This window comes from Pholis gunnellus, assembly GCF_910591455.1.
Source record: "Pholis gunnellus genome assembly, chromosome: 16".
Classification (NCBI taxonomy): domain Eukaryota; kingdom Metazoa; phylum Chordata; class Actinopteri; order Perciformes; family Pholidae; genus Pholis; species Pholis gunnellus.
Genome location: NC_136543.1, coordinates 13778261 through 13789871, shown reverse-complemented (window position 1 = coordinate 13789871; position 11611 = coordinate 13778261). Strand labels below are relative to the sequence as shown.

At 42.8% G+C, this 11611-nt stretch overlaps 2 protein-coding genes across 2 annotated transcripts; both read left to right on the top strand.

The window, feature by feature from the left end:
* Positions 1–262: 262 nt before the first annotated feature.
* hoxa3a (homeobox A3a) lies at positions 263–4233 on the top strand (the record flags this gene model as incomplete). The annotated part of the gene is made up of 2 exons (XM_079175562.1): positions 263–722; positions 3291–4233. 2 exons carry the CDS (start codon positions 263–265, stop codon positions 4073–4075), a joined length of 1245 nt encoding a protein of 414 aa, XP_079031688.1. The 3' UTR covers positions 4076–4233.
* Positions 4234–8398: 4165 nt separating this feature from the next.
* LOC306708628 (homeobox protein Hox-A2a) lies at positions 8399–10429 on the top strand (the record flags this gene model as incomplete). The annotated part of the gene is made up of 2 exons (XM_079176499.1): positions 8399–8762; positions 9371–10429. 2 exons carry the CDS (start codon positions 8399–8401, stop codon positions 10093–10095), a joined length of 1089 nt encoding a protein of 362 aa, XP_079032625.1. The 3' UTR covers positions 10096–10429.
* Between the last annotated feature and the right edge of the window lie 1182 nt (positions 10430–11611).

Genomic DNA, 11611 nt, shown 5'->3' with positions numbered 1-11611 from the left:
CTGTGTAAGCCATAAGGTAAACGGTAATAGTCTACAGAACTGTTGGCCCTATCTTGCTTCCATAGTCTCCAGTGTCAGGCCTGTATTGAAAAGTAAGATGGATCGCCACCATTTCTTCTCCTCACAGTGCGTCTTGTAACCCTAGGTTCACCCGAGGAGGCCATTGGCGGAGAGGCGTCACGTGACCACGGGGTGCCAATGTTATTCTACAAGGGTGTCAAGACCCTGTCAGTTTCTGAAATAAATATTGGGAAACGGCGAGATGCAAAAGGCAACCTACTACGACAGCTCCGCAATTTACAGTGGCTACCCATATCAAAGCGCAAATGGCTTCAGTTATGATGCCAATCAGGTCCAATATCCCCGGGCCTCTCATGTGGAAAGTGAGTACCATCGACCTGCCTGCTCCCTGCAGTCTCCTGACGGCTCCGTGGCTCTGCAGAAGCCGGGGGAGATGGCGGAGAGCTGCGACAGGACCACAGCCATTCAGGCGGCGCAGTCCAAGGTTCATCCTGAAAGCAATCAACCACAGGTGCCCGTGTCAGGCCCACCCCCTCCCTCACAATCCCCCGGTGCTATCAGCCAAAACACAAGCAACGGGTCCAACCAGCCCAGTGCCAAGAACGGCTCCCCGACCTCTACTACTCGCAAACAGATCTTCCCCTGGATGAAGGAATCCCGCCAGAACACGAAGCAGAAACCCAACAGTAGCTCCAGTTCAGGTACTTTCAACCTAAACACTGCTGCTGCTGCTGCTGACACACACATAACTAGATAGCCTCTGACCAGAAAGTTACATACATTTGTTGAGGGAGGAGATAATATATGAGTATGAGGGGTGGCTGTAGATCTGGTATAAATTAAATAAAGTTTTCTAAAATTAAAGGTAAGGTGGGGAGAGGAGAGAGGGGGCAACCAGAAACTGGACAATGTCCTTGTGAGGGGTAAAATGTTCAGTGTTTTCTGTGCTAGTGTCAGAGAGGTGTTCATTCTACTCTGTAATGTTCAAGTCAGTTGTTGGTGGTATATTGAATTATATTTATGTTTATATTTTGTTCCCTCTGGGGGACCCTTAAGTTATTCAGGAACTACAGCCAAAAATGACCACAGAGTTTTAATGAACACGTCTTTGATACATTCAGAGTATATGGTGTATCCTGTATCTTCTTGGAAATTCTCCAAAATTATACCCCAAACATGATACACTATAAATAAACGATAAGGTTATAGACTGTAGAAGAATAATTTGCCTCAACATTGGAAGTAGAGTCCACCATTTGTTGTCCCTGTGCCCTGCAGCTGACCTGTCCTTACTGTAAACATCATCCACTGATCACATAATGTTCCTGGAGAGACAACAAACAAACACGCACAACAGTTGTTTCAGTTTGTCCTGCTGTTTTGATGAGAAGGAAACTTGGTGGGTCAGAGTGGGGGGTTGTGTTCGGAGTGTTTATTTACATAGAGCCAAACAAAAAATTCAGAGATGCTCATCTTCCCATGACCTTGCTATTTTGTAAATGCAGTGGGCACTATTTCAATTAAGGTACAGATAGTATTCAACAGATGAAAATTACGTTCTGTGACTTAATTTTGATTCATGTGCTAACCATTTAAGCATTTTTTTTAAGCACGTACGCAAGCCAGATCCTGCTGTTTTGATGACAGGAAAACTTAGTGGGTCAGGTTGGGGAGTTTGGGGTCTTTATTTGTATAAACTCAACTTAGACCTTCTTTGTTGTAAATTAAATGGGCAAGTTTCATACTATACATTTAGAAAAAGTAAGGACAATTTACACGCGATTTATGCACGCATCAGGTCCTGCTGTTTAATTGGAGGGAACCTTGGTGGATCACAGTAAGGAATTTGTGTTTAAGATGTTTACTTGCATCATCATCTTATGACCTTTTGTGTAAATTACGTGGGTAATTTTCTAATTACGTTGTAGGTAGTCGTCTATATAAGCTAAAATGTTAAGAAGTATCGCACCCTTCATATGTTGGGAAGATGTTTTATTATAATTTTTCATCAACTGGTAAAAGTGCTACAATTTATGAAAACTATTTTACGCACCTACACTGGTCCGATTCTGCTATTTAATTGGAGGAAAACTTGTTGGGTCAGGGGGAGGATTTGTGTATGATTATATACCAATAAACACCCCTAATCTAAAAATGTCAGTGAATCTTACCTTCCCATGGCCTTCTCTTTTTGTAACAAATAGATAATTATCAAATTAAGTCATGTATTTTTCTGCTCTAAGAGTTTAAAATGTAAAGCAGCATGTTTAGTGAGGGGTTTTCATTATTTTGACATCACATTGAGGGGCTAACATTGATGAAAAGCCTTTTACGCACGCACGCCATGACAGATAACATTAATCCTGCACTTAACACACATTTCCGAAATCAGTCTTAGTTAACTATCCTTTGAATATTAAGTCAAGTATCATACAATAATAATCGTTATCACAATTGATAACAATGCCCTACGTGAGTATTCCCTGTGTTAACTTCTCTTTCATCTCTATAACCTAATAGGTACGGTTATGTCATGCTGCATTCCTTTTGCTCCACGTTTAGACGACAGGTAGTGAAATTTATTAAGTGTTGGCCGCATGCCACAGCGGCAAGTAGACCAACACCTTGCTATTCTGCAGCCAAGCTGCAGCTTCTTAGAAGGGGAGGCTTATCAGTGAGGGCAGTGGTTTATACACCCTAAGGAATACATAATGCTTGTGTTTGCATTACGCTTGTGCTACTTTGTGACTACGGGGGAAGAGGAGGGTCAAACTGTTTTAGAAGTCTAAGGTTACCCGATTCCATATCAAATATTGACCCACTGTTCTCCAGTTACATTTTTCTATGTAGTTAGTGTAGCGTGTACACAGCCACAGTGCCCATACACTGATTGTTCATTGTCTTATGGAGCCCTCTTGATAACCCTTGTGCTTTGCAGTGGGTTTATCAAAATGTGCGCACATGCTCACTCGCACGTAAGTAGGAGGGAAAAAAAAGTCCATGATAACACCCCTATTTAAGTTGTGAATATAGGGCATATTTATCTAGTAAACCACCCCCTCCTGATGGTTGAAAGTTCTGTTATCAGCTATGTGCGTGTTGTCAGACGATTTTACTCTCACTCTCACTCTCCTGTCTCTGCCTCTACCCGTCTCAACCTCTCTCTCTCTCTCTCTCTCTCTCTCTCTCTCTCTCTCTCTCTCTCTCTCTCTCTCTCTCTCTCTGTAATGGATTACTGATTGACACCCTCCTCTCCTCCTCCCTGACAGTGGAGAGTTGCCCCGGAGACAAGAGTCCTCCAGGGTCAGCAGCTTCGAAGAGGGCCCGGACAGCTTACACCAGCGCCCAACTAGTGGAGCTGGAGAAGGAGTTCCACTTTAACCGGTACCTTTGCAGACCCCGGAGGGTGGAGATGGCCAACCTGCTCAACCTCACTGAGAGACAGATCAAAATCTGGTTCCAGAACCGCAGAATGAAATACAAGAAGGATCAGAAAGGTGTCGGAATGATGCCTTCCCCTGGTGGGCAGTCCCCTCGGAGTCCCGTGGGTCCGGTCTCCGGTGGTGGTGGAGGATACCTCAACTCTATGCATTCTCTAGTCAACAGTGTACCTTATGAATCCCAGTCGCCGACGTCTTACAATAAACCTCATCAAAATGCATACGCTATGGCCACGTCATACCCCCCTCCTTTGAACAGCTCCCTCAACAACTGCCCGCCCTCCCAGAAGAGGTATCCCGGGACCGACTCGGCCACGCCCGAGTATGACGCGCATCCTCTCCAAGGCAATGGCAACTACGGGACTCACATGCAGGGCAGCCCCGTTTATGTCGGCGGAGGTTACATCGACTCAATGCCCAATTCTGGGACCTCCGTTTTCGGTCTAACCCACCTCCAGCACCCGCCGTCCGCAAATATGGACTACAATGGAGCAATCACAATGGGCAACAGTCAGCATCACGGAGTGTGTGATCCGACACCGACGTACACAGACCTAACGTCGCACTACTCTCAGGGAAGAATCCAGGAAGCGCCCAAACTGACGCATCTGTAGCGGTGGCGTTGCCCGGATCACTCCGCCCATTGTCTTATCCACCTCCAGACACATTACTGCTTCGTTTCTGCGCCTCCTCACGGCTTCCACCTTCTCTCAGCCTTTGTTTATGTTCTCTATAGTTTGATGTGTGAAGTAGCGTAGGATAAATAATCACGACTTGCTTGAATTTTTCTCTATTTGCTCGTGTCATTGTCTCACAAAGACCTTTATCTGAGCTGTAGGACGTAGAGTGGGAGGGAGGGGGGGGGGGGGGGCACAGTATAAGCATAGGCCTATTTAATCTTTTTTTTAACTTGTTTTAAAATCGAAACTCAAACAGGGTATTATGAACATATGTTATTCATTTGAATGTGAATTTGTCCGTCTTTTATTTATCCGCAGTTGAAGAATTGTGTTTTGCATTTTGTTGCACTTGTGAAAGGATCCTTCAAGAGCCACGAGTTGGGATTATGAGGGAAATACATTTTCAAAAACAAGGGACATGAGCTCACACGCCGCCTCCCTTGCTTGTGTTGTTCTATTGGACTTTTTAATGTTATTTATTTTGTTTGATGTTAAGATAAGAGTCCTTTAGTATTATTTGACACCTCTGCGATCTATGTGTGGGGACAAGGTTGATGGGAAATTAGCGCCTCAGCCCTTTACCAGCCCATATATGTATTCAGAAGCTCCCCAGCAGCACACCATGTTGCTATTAGGTTATGTTTCCGTTTCTTCTTCTTCAATGAGATGTTTTATTTTCTCAGCGAATGTAAAATCAATCAGTCATGCAATAAGGGTGGAAAGAAGGACATACATTAGCATTTTCTTTTCTTGAAGTAAAAAAGAAAAAAGACATCATACATTTTCTTTTTCGATGTCATACATTCCTCGCTGCTCCAGTTCGAAGAAATAAATAAAACAATTGAAATATAATTGCAGCAAACCTTGTAGTTTTAATTTAGACACATCGGAAGCATTTCACGTAAATACAAGACAGTTTCCTAAATAAAAATGTCAATACTTTCCCAGTTTTCCAATTGGTACATTTAGTTATTGCTGTTATCAATTTCAAGACGGTATATAATGGTAGAGGTGATAACAAAAAAGAAAAACACATTTTTAGACAATTGGCAACGTAAGAGACAATATAATGGTAATAGTTTAATTCATCATAATTGGTACTATCTATATATTTGTATAAGATTTATGCATCCAACATAACGTGAAACCAGTGGCCACATGTAATATTCAATAACAGAAAGGGAAATGGTTGCAGATAAAGTCAAATATTGAATTAAAGCTACTTGTTTTTCTCTCCCCTCCTCTTCATTCGACGTGAAGAAAAGTCGGGTGGCCTTCTCACCTCCTCTCATCTGCGTGGGCATATCCATAATAATACAAATGTCACACGGGCCCTTCTGGAGATTCTGCAAGAAGACAACAAGCTAAATGAGAAATCGTTTGAAAAATAATTCCCTGATATGTTCAGTCAGTCAAATGCAGTCAAAAATCGTAACGGGGCTTATTTGTGTCATTATATTACAAATTTACAGATCCCAGTGTGAAGCCAGGTCAACATGAAAAGCCTTGGTCTCGTGGATACTTACAGCAAAGCAAATTATAAGTGGAATGCTGACAAATGGGTTTGAATTCCTTTCGTATTTTTTGGTTCGGATAAAGGGCCGCCATACAAATGATTATACTTTGTTTTATCTTTTTTCAATTTCAATTTATTTTCATTGTCTGCAGTAATTCAAAGCATGAAGCTAAAATATCTGTTTTGTAAATCTGTCAATTCTTTCAGGAAAATAGTTTTTTTTACCATGCTGAATGACTTTTCTTCTTCTTCCGTCAAATTACAAAACATTTTCGTACCATGTTTACTTTTTGTGCATATGCCTTTGTGTAACTTCAGTATTATTTGGTCTTACGGATTTTGCACCGAGACATATTTTTCTGCGCTATCTGATTGATATAAGAGGGCATGGACATTAGTAACCCTGACATATGGTTAGCAGGGAAACCCAGAACAATTGAACCATGGTGTGTCCCAGTAAAAAAAAAAAGAAACTGATGCATTGAGTATTCCTGCATCCAACACAGACACGCGCACACATGCACACGCGTGCACAGCAAGACGCTGATTTGACCCATATGCGCATGCAGGTATAGCACATAAATAACGTTTTAACTAAGATACGATTTGTATATCTTTCATTGCATTTCCATCCGTGGGAAAGTGGTCTTAAATCAATGCTGCTGTAAAGACAAGTGTGTAAGACAGACTGGGGTCTACTAAATGCCGCCACCCACTCCTTTCCTTGCACACAAAGCCTGTGCGTAATTCCAAAAAAGCCATCCATCTCTTCCCCTAGCAACTCTGTCCCACATCACACGGTCGGGTCTGCTCACAAACCTGCACGTCTACCAAAACGACAAAAATCGTTGTCTTCGTGTAAATGCGTTTACAATTCGAAGATAAAAGCCAGGTGGAGAAGCTGCTTCGCCCTACTCACCGTTGGCGCATTACCGCCTCCACAAAAAGGAAATGGTTGCATCTTGTGTCGATGGATTCTTATTTATCTTATAAAAGATCCCTCCAGCGACAGCCCGGCTACAACTGCGAGCAGAAACTGGTTCTAATCTGAGTGGCCAGTGTTTCTCGCCGCTTCCTGGCTGCATTTGATCCGGGGGAGAGTTAGAAGCCTTAAATGTGTTGTGAGGGCACCGAGCTGTCAGACCTTTTGGCGAGTAAGATTGATCGCGCACAGGCTTCCAGGACTCTTTGTTTGGTATATAAGCAACAAACTGAGAGAGGCCTACCACTTCTCTTCTCCCCCTCTTACTCACCAAGTCATATATTTTTCAAATGAAAATAAAACATGTATTGCTTGACGAAAAACATCCCAAATGTGGCTTTCACAGATTATTCTGGAAGGGCAATGAAACAAAACACTGCAGGTTAGCCCCATTCAATAACATCCATTTACATAATAACGCTGCAAACGCTGCAAATGGATTCATTGTAAATGGTCTATTCTAAACATGATGGTGTTTGCTTTATTACAATTTCATGTACAATTGATACTGGAAATACAGTGAGATGTTTTTCTCAGCTTTTTAGCTACTGTCCTCCCAGTAAACCCTTTATCGTTTTACACTATTAACATGAACATGAAACCATTCTTAATATTAGGATATTATTTCAAATAAACGTACAATTATTACATCCTTTGGTTATCGAAAAAAGGGTCCATTACCAATCCTAAAAGAAAGATATCCTGTTTGATTAGCACAGTGGTTTTTTGTTGTGCAACACCATGGGCGCTCATGACCTCGTTATTAAATCGACCTTTTGTGGAATAAACGAAAAACATATGTGCTTTAATATATCTACAGAAGCCACATAAATAGCCCACAATAAAACAATGTTCATGACTGCGCATGCATAGACTACATGCGTGTGGGTCTTTTTTTACAAGTTCCTGGACCTGAGCTGTAAATGTTAAACAGCTGTTATGGGATGAAATGGTCTGAATGTGTCATATCCGTCAGTATTAACTTAATGGATGGGCTTTTTATTGCTACACATGTCGATGGGTGCACTGCATATTTCATTATAATGCATCTTTGAGGAATCACATCTACTCGAGTCCACACTCACTGAACAGACTGGATTATTGGGGGTTGTCTCTGTCGACTTCAGTCTCAATATCAGTTTTGGGCTTATGTTATTTTTTTCACCTCTGAAGTCTGACTCTTGCCTATATGAATAGCCACTGGCGTGACATGTGTATGTGTCTGTGTGCGTCTGTGTGTGTGTGGTGGGGGCGTTCTCGACTGACATCCTCAAACAATACCAGAAAGAGGAGTGCACGAATCCGCGCACCCTATGCTGGTCTCCTTCCCTGTAATAGTGAGCGTCAGCCATTCTTAAAAAACACATTTTGTAGCTTAGTGGACTGGACTGGAAGGGCGAGAGGAGGATAAACTGAGCGGACAAAGATGTAAATAAAAACAGTCGTCCCCCAACTGATCGAGGCGTTCTTCATCAGCGTTTTTGGATCAATCAGGCAGACAGTGGCTCCTTTTGATTAAACCCCAAATTGTCATTGGGCAGAGGTAATCATGTGACAGGCAATTCGGTCCAATTTCAACCTTGTCTCCATGAATTCAATAGTTTAATAGTAGCTCGGTCCCCATACGGCCGTAATCAGTGATATAGAATAAAAACACCACCAGGATATTTTTTAATGACTTTTTCTTTCTCGTCCTCACTGAGCCGCAACATTTATAAAAATACGCGTGCAAACTTTCCTCGGCTCTCAGGGAGCGGAGATGAATTACGAATTCGAGCGAGAGAGCGGTTTTATCAATAGTCAGCCGTCGCTTGCTGAGTGCCTGACATCTTTCCCCCCTGTCGCTGATTCATTTCAAAGTTCATCAATCAAGAGCTTGACGCTTTCACGCCCGACACTGATTCCTCCTCCCTTTGAGCAGACCATTCCTAGCTTGAATCCGGGCAGCCATCCGCGGCACGGCCGGCCCAGACACAGCCCCGACGGATGCAGCCCGCTACCCACCGCCTCCTTACCCCCGGAGTACCCCTGGATGCGGGAGAAGAAAGCCTCCAAGAGGAACCACCTGCCGACCTCCACCTCAACCACCATATCCAATGGACCTGAGTGCTTTTCTCCAAAAGGTGGGTGATTTCAAAACACGGGCACTTTACTGCAAAAGTGATTACTATCTGTTGCTAAATTTGAGCTCAGTAACATACGCAGGCCCTTCCTACAAAAACAAAAAGGCTAGATACGTTTTATTGTGATATATTTGTGGTTATTGCTTTGTTGTGATTGTGGATGAAGCAAGAAAAAAAAAACAGTTTGGGTAAAGTTTGGTGAGATGATTTATTCCCCTAGCCGTAGCAGAGTTTTGATGTGTGACAGTAATGAAGAGTGATGGAGTGCTGTTGCCGAGGAGGGCAGCTGGAGCATTCATTAGTGTCCTACACCAGCATGGACCTCACTGCTTTTAGTGCACCGTGTTTGCTTCACGCTCATACTAGACGTTATTTTGTGTGTAAAACAATCCGATGAGTATCTCTATGCCCTAATGATTTTTGGGATAAATGCTGTACAAGCTATAAGCTTGGGTCAGTGGCTCCAGCGGCCATTTTGCTGCAGCGTGTTGTGAGCCACTCTCTGGTGGATTGTGATAGCCATAATGTTAGATTCAGGAGCAGCGGGGTTATGTAACTGTTGTGTCCTGCGTTTTTAATCCCATGCTACCGTGATGCTTATTTTCCAGGCTCGCCTGAGATTGTGGAGAGTGGTGGGGGAGGAGGGGGCTCCCGTCGGCTGAGGACAGCGTATACCAACACACAGCTGCTGGAGCTGGAGAAGGAGTTCCACTTCAACAAGTATCTGTGCCGTCCGAGGAGAGTGGAAATAGCGGCCCTTCTGGACCTGACCGAGAGGCAGGTCAAAGTTTGGTTCCAAAACCGGCGCATGAAGCACAAGCGGCAGACGCAGAGCAAGGAGAACCACAACGGGGAAGGGAAAGGGCCGGGTGCCGAGGACGGCATCCACAGCGACGAGGACGACGAGGGCCCCCTATACGAGCGGAGCGGGGCCCTGCTGGAGAGAGATACCTGCTCCTTTCAGAATAACTCTCTGAGCTCTACACAGCAGCTCCACAATAGCGAGTCCATGAGCTTTGCTGCTGCGCCGCTGAACAGCAATGACAAAAATCTGAAACATTTCCCCAACCCGTCACCCACTGTTCCGGGCTGCATGTCAACAATGGGTCCAGGCTCGGCATCTGGCCCGGACAATGGCGACAGTCCCCCGGCCCTGGATGTTTCTATACACGATTTTCAACCTTTCTCCTCGGATTCCTGCCTACAGCTCTCCGATGCAGCCTCGCCGAGCTTGTCAGAGTCTCTGGACAGCCCCGTGGACATTTCTGCGGACAGCTTCTATTTTTTCTCGGAGTCCCTAACTACAATCGACCTGCAGCATCTGAACTATTAACTGAAATCAATCACAAAAGCTTTCTTTTTTTTCCTTGGGACAATAAATATCAGGTTGTGATGGTATTAACTCTGCTGTTATTTGTATATTCGGCACATTTATTCTAATGATATTTGACTTGACGATTAATACAAGGTAAGGATGAAATGAAATCACTGAAATAGCTATACTCACACGTGGCTTGTAATTTACATAACAAATTGTTCTCTTGGAATGATAATTATGAGTGTTTGTGAATAATTACACAATATTAGGCCTATGGAACCTGATCATTTTATTTTTGTATAGCTTGCAATGTCTTGGATATTTTTGTTAGAATACAATTAACTTGCTACAATCCTTTTTTTCTGGTGTTTTGAGTCGTTTCTTATTCGATTTACAGACTTACATTTTAGCTTGAACTATTTATGGGGAAATTATGCAAAATAAAAGAAGTAGGGCATGAAAAGATAGAGACGTTATGCAAATTCAACAACAGGTTGGCAATGAATGCAAATAGTCTTGATCGCGTTGAGTTGTTAAAACACACACATGATTGAAATTTACTTTTTAATGTAGAATTTAATTTCAACATAATGTTTTAAATAGTTAAATGAAACGTAAGTTGTCTGTTTTTTTATAAAAGGAATGCTATGGCAGATCATTTTCGAACTTCAAACTTTTTTTTGATATAGTAAAATTACTTTTAAATGTCTGCTATTTAGCCGTTTATCAACTAATGCTTGATGCAAAAAGTAGCATTTTGTTTTGCTGAAATTACTTTATATTCCCCCCCAGATTTACACAGACATGTTGGCACTATATTTAAAGCTGTCTACAGAAACCCTACTGCCGATTATTTTTATTTTCACCTTCAAACTTCATACTTTGGAGAGAAAAAGCAAACACGCCAGCGCGGATCTTAACATGACAGGGCTCTTAACATTGTGTGCATGTTGCAGTCGAATACCCGAACCATGTTTGCCTTCAGGAGCTCATAAATCACTCCGTGGCATGAATGAGACGGACATTAAGGAGACCAATTGTGGCGTAATGTGCACAAATAAAACCTCACTTACATTTTCATACGGGACTCCCCAATTCCTGTGCTAGAAAGAGACTGAGTCCCCGCATGCGTTTGGCAATAATTCATTTTTATAGCTTCTTTAAACACGGCTGTGGCTCGGGGACAGCGGCAGCATGCAGGCTGCTGAGGTTATGAGGCTGCGCACTTACCGCGCGTATAGCTCAAATTCAAAACAGACTACTTTTCGACTAGATGTTATTCATCAGCGACACATTTACTGAAATTAGCTGTGGAGTGAGTATCATTAAACAATATTTGGCTTCTTTTATCAGTAGAGTTTGTGCATTTTACGGGGGATTTTTTTTTTAACATTGTTTGGAGCAGTTCCATTTAAATAGGAAGTCTGGAGTTCAATATAGGGATTATGAATGGTCTTGTTCTAATGTATTGCACTTGACTTGACTTATGGGAATCAGTTATTAGCTCATGCACAGCTTCACTCAATAGGTT